General features: G+C 41.8%; 1 protein-coding gene across 5 annotated transcripts in view; it reads left to right on the top strand.

Moving 5' to 3' along the window:
- The window catches only part of TBC1D30 (TBC1 domain family member 30), a 126,038-nt gene that overhangs the window by 2,218 nt on the left and 108,270 nt on the right, over positions 1-15,550 (top strand). For 2 of the 5 annotated variants that reach the window (XM_060194991.1, XM_060194992.1), the window contains exon 1: positions 10,635-11,481. The exons of 1 other annotated variant lie outside the window; for it this stretch is intronic. In XM_060194991.1, the coding sequence (XP_060050974.1) occupies positions 11,055-11,481 (427 nt within the window). In that variant the 5' untranslated portion in view covers positions 10,635-11,054. Of the gene's footprint in view, positions 1-10,634; positions 11,482-11,745; positions 11,869-15,550 lie in introns of those variants that run through there. 2 more of the 5 variants (XM_060194994.1, XM_060194990.1) reach the window with 2 other exon arrangements.

Raw genomic sequence — 15,550 nt, 5'->3', positions numbered from 1 at the left:
TGCGCTTTGCGCCACGTGTGTTTAACCCACTGCACTACAGTCAAGACTCCCGGGGAAAAATCTTTTTAAGCTCTTGTAGGCTACAACAGCACTATTCACAATAGCCCAAATACGCTATCAACCTAAATGTCTATGAATATATGACTGGGTAAAGAAGCTATGCAGTATATACTCAGTGAATACCACTTGGACATTAAAAAAAAAAAGATGACACATGGGAAAAATGAATGGAACTTGAGGTGACTAATGAATGTAATAAAGTTGAAAGATAATTACTAGATGGTTTCACTCATACATGGACTATAATTAGCCAAGACAAACTTGCAGAAAATAGAACAACTAATTTTTTTAAATTAATTAATTTATTTCCCCTTTTGTTGCCCTTGTTATTGTTGTAGTTATTATTGTTGTATTCATTGTTGGATAGGACAGAGAGAAATGAAGAGAGGAGGGGAAGACAGAGAGGGGGAGAGAAAGAAAGGCTCCAACGGGGATCCTTATGCTGGTCCTTGCTCTTTGCGCCCCACGTGCGCTTAACCCGCTGCGCTACCGCCTGACTCCCTAGAACAACTAGTTCTTAGACTCTGTGAAAACTATGAGAGAGTAGAGAAGAAAAGGCAAATAGGTGGAGTGGTCTCTAGGTGTGATGGTACTAAGATTTTCGTGGTTGATTTGGCGAGTCTTACATACTTAGATGTGAAGTGACACCATGAGTTCTTATAATACTGTAAACCAAAGTTAATTCAGTCAGAAAAGCAGGGAAATTCAAAACAAAACAAAAACACCAATCCCTGGGGGCTGGGTGGTAGTACACCTGGTTAAGTGCACCGGGTTGAGTGCATAGTGTATGAAGTGCAAGGACCTGCACAAGGATCCTGGTTGGAGCTCCTGGCTCCCCACCTGCACAAGGGTCATTTCACAAGTGATGAAACAAGTCTGCAGGTGTCTATCTTTCTCTCCACCTCTCTATCTCCCCCTCCTCTTTCAATCTCTCTATCCTATCCTATTAGAAAAAAATGGGGAAAAAAATGCCCCCAGGAGGAGTGGATTCATAGTGCCAGCACCCAGACCCAGCGATAACCCTGGAGGCAAAAAAATAAATAAATAAATAAAATCCGGGAGTCGGGCGGTGCCGTGGGTTATGCGCACGCAGGACTGGCCTAAGGAAACCAGTTCGAGCCCTCAGCTCCCCACCTGAAGGGGAGTGGCTTCACAGGTGGTGAAGCAGGTCTGCAGGTGTCTGTCTTTCTCTCCCTCTCTCTGTCTTCCCTTCCTCTCTACATTTCTCTCTGTCCTGTCTAACAACGACATCAATAACAACAACAGTAACTACAATAACAATGACAAAACAAGGGCAACAAAAGGGAAAATAAATATTAAAATTTTTTTTAAAAAAATCCTTGAAGGAACTATATTGTAAGGTAAAAATAATTATGTAAATAGTCAAGATATCATATATATAACCATAAGACTTAAGCAAAAAAATTGCCTTTGTTTTATTATATTATTAAAGTTAATCTAAGGATGACAAAAGGGTATTTAAAAATGAATTACTCTTCTATTGCAAGTAAAAATTATGCTGGCAATCTGGTCAGAGTAGTTTCCAGATGGCCAGGGTATTGGGTTACATACAGCTTCAAGCTAGGCTAATTTTTCAAGCTGATAGAATAATTAACCCCTGTATATTCAGCTTCTAAGACTTTTGGGAAGACATCTTATACAAAAACAAACAACAAAAAAGATGTTTCGTCTGCATCAATGCAAACTGTAAAATTATAAAGATAGTTCTGGTTTAAAGCTAGCTTGTAAGGTGTTTGAGACCAGAGATTGCAAAATTGGTTGCCAGCTATATTGCAGATACTAGACTAGTGTTAACAAGACACAGCCCTCATTGCACAGAACTTGCAGGCTAGTAGTGACAGAGAGACCGTTTAATAATCACAGAATATAATTGCAAAAATGGGAACATGTTCTGAAGGAAAATTAAAGCACACAATAAGCATTTCATGGAGTGTGTGTGTGAGGGCTTCCCTACTTAGCCTAAGGTATCCTAAGGAAATAAATTGAGTTTAAATACATCATTTGTTGGGGACTTGATAGCATAATGGTTATGCAAAGAGACTCATTCCTGAGGCTCCAAGGTCCCAGGTTCAACCCCCTATACTACCACCAATATTTAAAAGAAATACCTGATTTAAAAGAAATACCTAATTTGTTAATGGAATAATGAGTTGGTGGAATATCTTTCAGGCATAGATTATAGCTTATGCAAAACTCCTGAGGTGATGCATTCAAAGAACTAAAAGAAGGTCTGGCAAAACAGCTCACCTGGATAGTGCATCTGTTTTGCCAAAGAACTAAAAGAAGCCATTGCAGTTGCAGCAGAGGGAGAAAGGGAGATGGAGAGATTGGCAGGACTCACATGTATGTAAAGGATTTTTGTCTTAATTCTAAGGCAAACAGTCACAGGAAGAATAGAGAAGAACAATAGTGGTATATGAACTTTTATAAGATCTGCCTACTGTGTCGTGGCATACAGAGGGGATAAAGGCAGATAATTTATGTGGAGAGAGGGACACCTGCAACACTACTTTCACCATTTCTGAAACTTACCTCCTGCAGGTGGGGGCTGGGGGCTTTGCATAGTATAATGAATGTGCTCAACCAGGTGAGCTACCTCCTGAGCCCAAAGCATTTATTTCTGAGGCCAATATAACTAACTATAGTCTATAGAATGTAATTTATGTAAACTGTAACGTACCAACTACAGACTGACATTTATATTATTTCCAACTTGGTATAAAGGTCTTTCCAATAGCCTTATGACACCCATCATTTAAAATGACCTTAACAAGACTCTGCATTTTTGATAATTAGATCATTTTTTTCAGCTTGTGCTGACACGTATGATGACTGGATTACTATGATGAAAGTTGGATTTTTTGAATCTGGCGGTTAACCTTTTACTCTAATCCTATGGAGCTTAGTTCCTAGTAAATGCAAAAGGCCATTGCTGGGTTTCACCATCTTCTCATGAAAACTCACTTTTGTCTTTAATTTGGTTGACCACAATTTATTTTTTATTTTACAAGGAATATAATACAATATATAACCTGAGTTCAAGTTCCGGCACTACATGCAAGCATCATGGGTAGCATCAAGGGAAACTCCATGGACGGTGGGGTTGTGCTTTGGTGTCTCTCCTACTCTTGCACTTTCTCTCTAAATAAAGAATGAAAAAATCAGCCCCAGGAGGCCATTGGTTGGTGGGATAATGTTGTTTTCGACGGGTTATGCTGTTTTCGCCAGGCTGGCTTCACGGGCGGGCGGGTAACAGATGACCAGGGACTCATGGTTGAGCTGTAGGCAGTATCTCTTTATCATGCAGGACGCAGCACAATCTAAGAAGAGCTAAGCTAAACTAAAGGTACTGTAAAACTCACAATGCTGTCTTTATATATACTTGCCAAGTAGGGTGGAAACAGGATGTGACATAGAGAGGGTGGAGAGAAAAGTGACTGGTGACAATCAGTGTGACAAGGAGAGGATCAGGGTGTGACAAGGAGAGGGGGTGGAGCAAAAACATATCATGAAACAGTGGGGATTGAACCAATGCCCTGGAGGGAGGGTGGTGCTTGTTAACAGCGGTTATGTAAATAGAATGAAGTGGTTATGTAAATAGAATAGTGTTAAGCAGGGGGGATTTAAACCAAATGAAACAGAAGGGGTCTCATGCATACCAACAGTATAATGCATGCACAAAGCCCTAGGTTTATTCCCTGTGTTATCAAAAAAAAAAAAAAAAAATTTTAAAATAGACTATCAAAAATTAACCTCATTTTTATTTAACCTTTAAAATATGCTTAACAGTTCCAATAACAACTAAAAGAGAAAACCACCTGGGATTAAAAATCACCCAGAATTATTTGCAATTATCAATTTGTCAAGAGCAATTAAAAAATTTCCAAGAGCAACTAACATAGTTTTCAAGTTAGATCAACCAAAAATAAGTTAATACCTATATATGTATATATAACTATATATAACCATATATATATATATATATATATATATATATATGTATATATATATATATATATAGTTTGTTTGTTTTTGGTGTCAGGATCAAATCCAGAATCACATATGTGCTAAGCATTAGTTACACCCCTGGCATTCTTAATTTTGATGGCAAAAGAACTGAATATGCAGGAAGGCAAAAGTAGAAATATTGTATTGTTAATCTAAACATCATCATATTAATAAAGTATCATTACTTGTTTTATAATGTATATAAATTACAGTGATTTTTTTTCAGTTTGTAAGATTACAGTGTAATTCATGTATCACTGTAACTTCCATTAAATTTAAGTAATACCATATTTTAGTGATTTAATAGTGATTTAGAAAATTATAAGATAAAGGAGGCCGGGTGGTGGCACACCTGGTTGAGCACACATTACAGTGTGTAAGAAGCTGGGTTTAAGCCCCATCCCCACCCACAAGGGAAAAGCTTTGCAAATGGTAAAGCGCTGCTGAAGGTGTCTCTCTTTCTCTTTCCCTCTCTATCTTCCCTTTCTTTCTTGATTTCTCTGTTTTTATAAAATAAAATAAATAAAATGTTAAAAAAGAAAATTATAAGATAATAGAAGTATAATTCCACACCATTCCCACCACCAGATTTCTGTGTCTCCGTCCTCCTCCAGAGGAAACTGCAATAGTTCCGTCACCAAGGTGACAGATATGGGTTGACTATGTAGCTAAATATATCTATATCTGTGTCTATGTCTATGTCTATGTCTATGTCTATGTCTATGTCTATATCGAGAGATTTGCCTGCTTTTATTTACTTCTGTTGGCGTGCCCTTTCTCTCTCTTTCTCCTTCCTTCCTTCCTTCCTTCCTTCCTTCCTTCCTTCCTTCCTTCCTTCCTTCCTTTCCCTCCAGGGTTATTGGTGGAGCTCGGTGCCTGCACTACAAATCCACTACTACTGGTGGCCATTTTCCTGGATAGGACAGAGAGAAATTGAGAGGGAAGGGGGAGATAGGGAGAGAGACAGACACCTGCAGAGCTGCTTCAATGCTTGTGAAGCAACCACTCCTGCAGGTGAAGAGCCTGGAGCTGGAACTGGGATTCTTGCACTCCACCCTGTGCACCACTGCTCAGCCCCCCCCCACTTCCTTTCTAAGTCACACCTACACCTATTACTAATTCTGCACGTCCTTCCTTTTTCCTCTTCCCTCTCAGATAGACTAAACAGTGCCTGACTTCCTCTGGCACTTTCCAGATTCTTTTTCCTTTCAGTGATAGTATAAAAGAAAAGATTCCTGGTGAAAAAATGTTCCAAGTCCTGGTGGAATTGGGATTTGGAGTGCTCTGGTCATCTTCCTCTAACATTTCCCTCTCTAGAAGTATGGACCCAAATTCTTTTTGGCGTTTAGAGGAAGAAGTTCTGGCTTCTGTAATTGCTTCTCTGATAGACATGGATGTTGACTGGTCCATCCATACTCCCAGCCTGTCTTATTTTTCCTGGTGTGGTGAGGCTCTGGAGAACTGAGGTCTGGGACGCACTGGGGAGGTCATCTGCCTAGGAAGTCAGGATGAAATCATAGTAGTATCTGCAAGTTGGTGGCTGAAAGGCAGTAAGACAAAGCAGGACAAAATGTTTAATAAACAGAATCAAAGAGCAGGAACACTGAGAATGAGAAATAGGGATTTTAGGGTGGATAGAATCTAGGAAGGTACTGTACAATGAACAAGAACTTTTCTCTACAACTGTTATTTCCAATGCAAACATCATTATGATTTTTGTCCCTCCAGGGTTATTGTTTGGGCTTGGTGACTTGCAGTACAAATCCACTGCTTCTGGAGGCTATTTTTTCCCATTTTGTTGCCCTTGTTGTTATTGTTGCCATTGATGTTGTTGTTGGACAGGACAGAGAGAAATGGAGAGAGGAGGGGAAGGCAGAGAGGGGGAAAGAAAGACAGACACCTGAAGACCTGCTTCACCGCTTGTGAAGCGACCCCCTCTAGGTGTGTGGGGGGGGCTCAAACCCGAATCCTTACCGGTCCTTGTGCTTTGCGTGCGCTTAACCCGCTGCGCTACCGCCCGAACCAAATGTTATTATGTATTTTGACAAATCCAAGTCTGAATATAAGCAAGTTTAAATACAAAGCTATGAAATTCACATTATCCTCAGGTGATATAATTTTATAACTATTTTTTTTACCATAAATGACTGGGAATTTTGAATATTATAATTGGAGTCTCACCCCAAAATGATAGAGTATTGCAAAAACAGTCCTGCTGTGTTCATCTGTAACCATAGAAAGCTAGTGGGTAGGGGTTGGGCAGTAGTGCAGCGGGTTAAGCACACTTGGCGCAAAGTGCAAGGATAGGCCAAAGGATCCTGGTTCAAACCCCCCCCCCCCCCCCGCAGGCGGGTTTCTTAACTAGTGGTGAAGCAGTTCTGCAGGTGTCTCTCTCCCCTGTCTTCTCCTCTTCTCTCCGTTTCTCTCTGTCCTATTCAACAACAATGTCATCAATAACAACAATAATAACCACAACAATGATTAAAAAAAGCCAACAAGGGCAACAAAAGGGGGGAAAAAAAGCCTCCAAGAGCAGTGGATTCGTGGTACAGGCACTGAGCCCCAGCAATAACCCTGGAGGCAAAATAAATAAATAAATAAATAAATAATAAAGAAAAAAAGTTAGTGGGTATTTTCTCCCAGTAGCATTCTTTTTAAAATTTTTTTCTTATATTTTCTCTTTTATTGCCCTTGTCTTTTATTGTTGTTGTTATTGATGTCATCGTTGTTAGATAGGACAGAGAGAAATGGAGAGAGGAGGGGAAGACAGAGAGGGGGAGAGAAAGACACCTGCAGACCTGCTTTACCGCCTGTGAAGCGACTTCCCTGTAGGTGGGGTGCCGGGGGCTCGAACCCGGATCCTTACTCCTGTCCTTGCGCTTGGTGCCACGTGCGCTTAACCCGATGAGCTACCGACCGACTCCCCCCAACAGCATTCTTATAGTTTTTTTCCATTATTGTTATCAGTTGCTATTTTAAATATCCTGTCCAGCACTGAGTTAAGACAGCTATGCTAGATTAAGTTTGTTTCATGCTTGCTTATTAAGGAGTGCCATTTTTACACTTAGTAGATTTTATGTATTTTTCATAAACCTCTTCATTCATTAAATGTTTATGTAGTTCTAGAGAGTCACTGAGTGTCATGTTCAGTCAGTCATTTTCATAACCAGGTGTGGTGACAAAGACCTGGATTTTTTGCAAAATCTTCATTAATACCAGTTTTTCTGATATAGAATAGAGTTTGCTAGCAGCTTTCACACTTTTTTTTTTTTTTTTGCCTCCAGGGTTATTGTTGGGGCTCAGTGCTTGCAACAAATCCACTGCTCCTGGAGGCTATTTTTTCCCTTTTGTTGTCTTTGCTGTGTAGTGGTTATTATTGTTTTTGTTATTGATGTTGTTGTTATTGGATAGGACAGAGAGAAGTGGAGAGAGGAAGGGAAGACAGAGAGGAGGAGAGGAAGATAGACACCTGCAGACCTGCTTCACCGCTGATAAAGTGACCCCCCTCCCCCGCAGGTAGGAGCCGGGATCCTTATGCAAGTCCTTGCACTTTGCGCCAAGTACACTTAACTCGCTGTGCTACCACCCGACCCCCGATTTCACACTTTCTAAACTCATCTTGGTCAGTTTTGTCCCAGCTTCAGACTACAATAAACACCTCTCAAAGATTCTTGTAAAAAATAATTGATTCCTACTGTTCCAACATTATTTTCTCTTGCTATCTGCTCATTTTGTCTGGTTATACACAGAGACCAGAGCAAAGTCAATATGTAGCTGCTGGAGCAGACAGATGGTGAAACTCTCTAAGCTGGAAACCTGTTATTCTTTTTTCTCAAGGAGTTATTCTTATATTGTTTATTCTTTTTTCCTTCCTTCCCCCCTATTTTTCCATATCCCCCCCCCCCCCCCCCCGTATAGATAGATCATGAGGGCTGTTCTGCCTGGAGAGCAAAATAGGCAAAATTTTGCCCATAGGAGCTATTACTTTAGTGACAAGAGACATACAAGAAAGTAAGTCAGTAAGTAATACAGTATGTTGAAAGGTGGTATTATGGAACAAAAGAGAAAAGGGAATGAATGCTGGGGCTGCAGAGGGTCAAATAAAGACCTACTGTAAAGATGACATTTGAGATTTGAGGAGAGCTCTGATCCTGGCAGGAGAACAGGATATCTAGGTGCAGATCATTCCAGTAGATACAAGTTTTTTTTTTTTTTTCCTTCCAGGGATTTCGCTGGGGCCTTGATGCCTGCAATTGGAATCCACTGCTCCTGGAGGCCATTTTTTCCCATTTTGTTGCCCTTGTTGTAGTTTTTATTGTTGTTACAGCTGTTGGATAGGACACAGAGAAATTGAGAGAGAAGGGGAAGACAGACAGGGGAGAGAAAGATAGACACTTGCAGACATGCTTCACCGCTTGTGAAGCGAGCCCCCCCCCCCCCCCCGCATGTGGGGAGCTGGAGGCTTGAACCCTGATTCTTGCGCTGGTCCTGGCACTTTGCGCCACGTGTGCTTAACCCACTGCGCTACTGCCCAGCCCCCACAAAGATTTTTTTTAAGCTTTTTGTTTGTTTGTTTTTGTTTTTTGAATTTCAGGTGGTTTGGTAAAGTTAGGACTAAGCAATAATTTTTAAGTTCTAATTAATTTAGGAATGTTAACTGTCAATAATCTACTGTTTTCTTGGTCTCTTTCACCATTTCCTTCAGTTCACTTGGAGTTTCTTTACCCACATGTTTTGACAGATACATGAGAACAGTGTTGAAGACTAGTTGTTAACACATCTTAGAAAGGTCTGGGAAATCAACTAGGAGAAGATCCAATTTCAGTGTTCCACTCTAACTTGTTGCAAAGTGTGTAATAAAAGAAGGGCTCTCAGGACTTTATTTAATACTGAGGACAACAGAAAATAAATCCTAAAAACGAAAAACAACAAATAAATAATTCCATTCATCCTATGTCATACATTACAATATAGATTGATGTATTGTGGCTATACAGCCCTGAAATATTCAGTATAATTTTAAATTTGGGTATATGATAGAAAAGTTATAAGGGGCCAGGTGGTGGTGCACCTGGTTGAGTACACATTACAATGCGCAAGGACCCAGGTTTGAGTCCCAGGTCCCCACCTGCAGGGGGAAAGTGAAGCAGTGTTGCAGGTGTCTCTCTGTCTCTCTATCCCACTCTTCCCTCTCAATTTCTGACTGTCTCTATCCAATAAATAAAATAAAGATAATATAAAAGAAAAGTTGTGAAACTTCTCCCACCCATATTACCTTCAATGTCAAAAAGAGCTAGCTACTCTGTTTACAGGTGTAGGATGATGGTGTGACGGGAGGGACAAGAGCTCCTTTATGTAGCATCAAGCTGTATTGTAAAGATATGCTGAATAAACAAAGCATCCCTATTGTTTATCCCCATTTTTTAAGTCTTTTAAAATATTTTTTAACTTTATTTAATTTGATAGGACAGAGAGAAACTGAGAGGGAAAGGGATGGAGGAGACAAAGACACCTGCAGTTCTGTTTTGCCTTTCCTAAAGCTTTCTACTTGTGAGTGGGGGCTGGGGTTTAAACCCAGGTCCCTGTACATGGTAACAATGCACTTACCAGGTGTGCCACCTCTCAGCCCTTGCTACTCCTTTTAGATGTATAACCTATCTTCATATGATCTGGGAAATAAGATAAATGTATATTTGTAAAAATAATGCATTAGTCCATAATGAAGTAAGACACTTCCAGAAAACTTTACTTTGTTATTTAGCCTCAGCTAGCTCATCTGAAATAGCACTAAACTTTTCGGGCTACAGTGAGAATGAAATGAGATAATTCATGCAAAGAACAATATTGGGACACATAAGAAAGCACTTAAATGGGGCTGGGTGGTGGCATACCCGGTTAAGTGCATGTATTACAATGCGCAAGGACTCTGTTCAAGCCCCTGGTCCCCACCTGCAGGGGGAGAGCTTTACAAGTGGTGAGGCAGGGCTGCAGGTGTCTCTCTGTCTTTCTCTTTCTTTATCACCCCCTTCCCTCCTGATTTCTGGCTGCCTCTATCCAATAAATAAAGATAATTTTAAAAAATTAAAAAAGAAAGCACTTTAATTTTAGCAATTATTAAATTTAAAGGTATGTACACGGAAAAATATCTGAGATTTTTCATTGAAATTTAGTGTAAAGCTACAGTTCTCATAGAACAGCAGGTCAACTTTTGATTTTACTGTTAGAATTAGCTACACAAATATATTCGTTTGGTCATCCCATGGACATTTACCCTCATTTCCTGTTAGGTCTTGTACCAGGATATTAGATGATATGAATCCAGGATTTTATTTTTCACTGAAACAAAAGAGTTCACAATGTTACTAAATTTCAAGGACATGCCAGGTCTTCAGAAAGGTTATTGTCAGGCACAAAGCTAAAGATACCTTAAAGTCACTCAGATCAGGTGGTAAAGCGAGAATGGCTGGGTTTTGTACAAAGAGAGTTCTTGACCTATATTGATTGACTGGCTTTTAGAATTCTCAAACGCTAGAAGAAGAATTCTCATGGCATTACCGCTGGCTGGCTGGTGGTTGACAAAGTTGCAAGTCGTGCCCTCTTTTTGAGTTAAATCACGTGTTTAAAAATGAGGAGAGTAGTGGTCAGAGCTTCCCTCCTCCCTCTCCGGCCAGCAGCTGGGTCCACATTAACTTCAGGCCACGTCCTGCTCTGTGCGGATCCACTGGGAGCACCCGCGGGCCAAGTGGGGCCTCACCTGCTGCGGCAGGTGCTCCCAGGTGGGTCGGCGGCCAAGCTGCTACATCGGCTCCGAATCCCAAACCCAGAAGGTACCAACCTCGGCCGCGCGTCGCAGGGGTCTGGCGCCCGGTGGGACTGGGGGCACCGCGGGCAGGAGGCCGCGCCCCCTCCCGGAACTGTCGGGCGCCGAGGGGAGGGTGGAGCGGAGCCACCGCGCGCCGGGGGCCATGGAGGTCCTTCCCGCGGGCGGGAACCTGGAGCCCGAGGACGCGGCGCAGGACGCGTTTCCCGGAGCCCTCCGGCTGCCCGCGCAGCCTGCAGCGCCCCCGGCAGAGCGGGGCCCCTGGGGCTCCCGGGACTCCTGGGAGGGCGAGGAGGACGCGGAGCCCGGCGGCCGCACGAGCCGCACGGCGTCCCTGGTGAGCGGGCTCCTGACCGAGCTCTACAGCTGCGCGGAGGAGGAGGAGGAGGCGGCCGGGGGCCGGCGGGCCGGGGGCCGCTGGCGGCGGCGCGACAGCCTGGACAGCTCCACCGAGGCCTCCGGCTCCGACGTGTTCCTGGGAGGGCGCGGCGGCGCGGGCGACTCCCGCGTGTTGCAGGAGCTGCAGGAGCGGCCGAGCCAGCGGCACCAGATGCTCTACCTGCGGCAGAAAGGTGAGGCCGAGGAGGAGGCCGGGGAGGCCGGAGAGGGCTGGGGGCCGCCGGGAGCCCAAAGGCTACTGCAGCGTCCCCCTTGGTCTGTCGCCTACAGTGTCACTAATTCAAGACTACACTTAATTTCCTCTTTCTTTCTCTTTCTTTCTTTCTTTCTTTCTTTCTTTCTTTCTTTCTTTCTTTTCCTTTCCCTCTTTCTCTCTTTCTCTCTTTCTCTCTTTCTTTCTTTCTCTCTCTCTCTCTTTCTTTCTTTCTTTCTTTCAGAACTGGTCAGCTCTGGCATATGGTGGTGCTGGGGATTGAACCTGGGACTTCGGAGCTTCAGGCATGACTACACTTAAATAATTCCACACTGCCACCATCTCCTCTCCAGTTGCTTCCTCAGAGGTCAGTTGTTGCAAAGGTAGCGGCAGGTTTCCTCCCCTGGGGGAAAGGCAGTCTATGTGTCAGGGTCACCAGGATAGCCCTTAGCACAGTTTTGGAAGGAGTTCTGGAAGAGTTTTGGAAGAAGCGACTCCTGTCTTTCCCCTCTCCTTTCCGTTTTCCTTTGTGCAGCGTGGTTTCAAGAAGCTCACTCATTAGCAGGATTTTAATTTATGACTTTGTAGCAGATAGGATGGTCCTAGAGCATTGATGTTATCATCAACTGCTGATACCTTTAATTGGACACGTTGACTGGAAAATGGCCTTGACTTTGGGGGGGGAAAGAGGCTAATTTGGTGTTTTTTTTTTTTTGCCTCTAGGGTTATGCCATTAGTTGTTGGGTAGGACAGAGAAATGGAGAGAGGAGGGGAAGACAGAGGGGGAGAGAAAGACAGACACCTGCAGACCTGCTTCACTTGTGAAACGACTCTTCTGCAGGTGGAGAGCCGGGGGCTAGAACCGGGATCCTTATGCTGGTTCTTGCGCTTTGCGCCATGTGCGTTTAACCCGCTGCGCTACCGTTCGACCCCCGGTGTTTTTTTGTTTGTTTTGTTTTTTGCTATTGGACACTGAATCTCGTGTCCTAATTGAGTTGTTTTTTTTCCTTCTACTGTTCATAATAGTTTGCCTTTCAAACAGAGTTGTTTTTTTCCCTTCTACTGTTCATAATAGTTTGCCTTTCAGACTCTAATGCAGTTTTTTTTCTCCAATAGCTTTATCAAGATCTCAGTTTACAAAATGAAGTGAGATGTTCAAGAAATGCTAAATTACCGTAATTTTTCTAGAAAGTAACTTCCTTGTGTAAAATAACCAGGAAAGGGAGGAGAGAAAAACCTTATAATGGTTTCCTGTTTTCTGACTGTAAAACCAGTCTAGTTGGTTCCAGGAGAAACCAAAACCAAACCCCCAAAACAAAGACTAACTAGAGAAGGAATAAATCTGTCTGCTTTCTCAAATCTCTGTAAACATTTGGGTTTCCTCCTTTGACTTCCTAGTGAAGACTTCCTCAGCTGATTGTTTAAAAATGACTTCCACCTCCTTCCCCCTGCATAGGACTTTAGCTGGAGTTGTGCCATTTCATTTTATACAGTGATTTGACCACCTCAGTGTGTCTGCGCATACCAAGAGTTCAACAGGGCAGTCGTTCTTCCAGGATCCAACAAAATTAATTTTGAAGAATTATGATTTTCTTGAGAGCTTGTTTGGAGGTTCTAGCAGGGGAGCACAGCTACTCGTATACCCTCGACCCAAGACTGGTCCGTCTCTATTCGGGGAAGGCCGTCCTCTTTGACCGAGCGCGCAGCTTCGGGAGGGACGCACATGGAGCAGTGAGGGTGGAAGGGGACACCCGCCTAGCCAGCCAGATCAGTGGAATCAACCCTGGCGATCAATGGGGTGACAGATGTCGCAGCCAGATCGCCCTCACATCCGAATTATGATTTTCTGTTTCTGTTTCTGCAAGGTTGTTTACTTTTCATTACGGCAGGAATTAGCGGGATTAGTAATTTCCTTTTGGAAGAGGAAATTTGGCAAGCTAACATTTGAGAGGAAACAGTACAGTTTTGCAAGTGGATTTCAAATGAGTGACCGCTCTACTGATCATTCATAACATCTAGAAGAGTCTGTTTTGCCCAGGGCTCAATCTAACTGCATGGCTGGTGTCACCTAGTAGTCTCCTTCACACACAGAGAACCACATTTATCAATAAACAGCAGTAGAATATTAAGTTTAAAGATTCAGGTGATGGAAATGTTGCTTTTTCCATGCCTGTCAGACAATCTGATTTCAATCCTGGTTATTAGAATTTTAGGATACAATTATTCCTTCTAATGTAATAGTTGGTAGAACATTATGTTATAAAATGTAGGTAATTTGTATATTAATGCTTTCTTCTCAAAGTTAGAATTTTTTTTTTTTTTAAGAGAGAATAAGAATGAGCTAGAGCAAGTGCAGTGCACTGCTCTCCCATCCATCCTGTCTTAGCTATCCTCATGGGGTATTAGAGATTAAACAGGGGGCTCACACATGAAATACAAACTCTGCTGTTGAGCTTTCTCCCCAGATCACAACATCAGGGGTTTTGTTACAATACTAATTTAGATACTTAGTGTATACTGATCCTTTTTACCTATATCAAAAAGGCTTCTCAGGAAAATCTCGATGCTCAGCGTTTTCACAAAGAGGTGAACTTTGGATTCAGAATGCTTGAATTGATATCTTACTACTGTACCTAATTAGCTGTGTGACCCCGGCCAAGCTATATTTTTTTAAAAAATGTTTTTTAGATTATTTATTTATTAGTGAGAGAGAGAAAAGAGAACCAGAGTTTCTCTCTGGCACATGTAATACCTGGACTCCAACACGAATCTTGTAGTTCTAAGTCTAAAGATAGTCACTGTGCAACCTCCTGGGCTACTTTAATTTTAATTTTTTTTTTTTATAGAAAGCAAAGCTGTTTGTAACCTCTTTTATTTTCTCCACCTACAAGTAGGAATGATAATGATGATGATAATAATACCTATGCTAGAGGTGATAGAAAATATGTTAATATGTGCAAAATGCTCAATAAATGTAAGATGTTATTTTATTACATACACTGTAATTCCTTAGAGAGCTAATTGTTTCTTGATGGTCTCATTTGCCCTTATTTATTTAACACTGTATTAGCAATACTGATGTGGGCCATAACAAAGATAAAGAAAACTTTATTCCTATCTTCATGATACCGGCAGACATTGTTCTTTCCAAATGTGACTCAAGATTTTCCCCATTTTGAACCATACCTATAGTTCAGAGAGTGCTTCTGGGTACCTTAAATAACACTGAAAATGACTCTTGGGGCTAGTAAAAGTATAATTTAAATGCAAGATTATAATATCCCTACCCCTTTTGTTTCTAGAAATAAACATTTTAAACATTCAAAGAAAGGCTATTTAAAATATTTTATTATTTGTTTAGAGACAAATATACAGGAAAGGGGAAAGATAGAAAGGGCTAGAGAAGGAGAAACAGCTGCAGCACTGCTTCACATTTTGTGAAGAGCCCTCCCCTGCAGGTGGGGACTCAGGGCTTGAACGTGGCTCCTTGTACATTGTAACATGAGCGAGCACTCAACCAGGTGTGTCACCACCTGGCCCAAGAAAGGCTAGTTGTTGCATCTGGAGACTTATACAAATGAAGAGTCTTTTGGTCTCCTTTTGTAGCTTAATTCTCTTGTATTATACTTGGAACCTAAGTCCTTTCATTTAACTTAAATGTGTTTTTTTCTTACATCTCACCATTTTTGAACTCAAGGTGAGATAACTGGCCTTTGTTTTCTTCTTCATAGTTTCCTATCCTTATTTTAGTGCTATTGATATTAATGTTTCTAAAGATTATTCAGTTTATTCTCCAGACTAATCTACTCTAAGGATAGTTTGAGTCTTGGAGTATCACCTTGGCCTAGGGTCACACAGGCTTATCTAAAGTCAATTGCTTTTAACTCAAAGTCCAATGCATTTTCTTTGATTTGATCAAGTGTGACAGTTGTTAAAAGGCCTCCTCAGTATCTCATACACAGATCTCAAAAGTTAAACTCTTTTTGACCTTTAGAAGTATTTTCTGGGAGTAGGGCGGTAGCGCAGCGGGTTAAGCGCAGCGGGTTAAG

This window comes from Erinaceus europaeus, chromosome 7 (assembly GCF_950295315.1).
Source record: "Erinaceus europaeus chromosome 7, mEriEur2.1, whole genome shotgun sequence".
Taxonomy (NCBI): domain Eukaryota; kingdom Metazoa; phylum Chordata; class Mammalia; order Eulipotyphla; family Erinaceidae; genus Erinaceus; species Erinaceus europaeus.
Note: the sequence above shows the minus strand (reverse complement) of the source record. Positions and strands in the feature narration are given on the sequence as shown.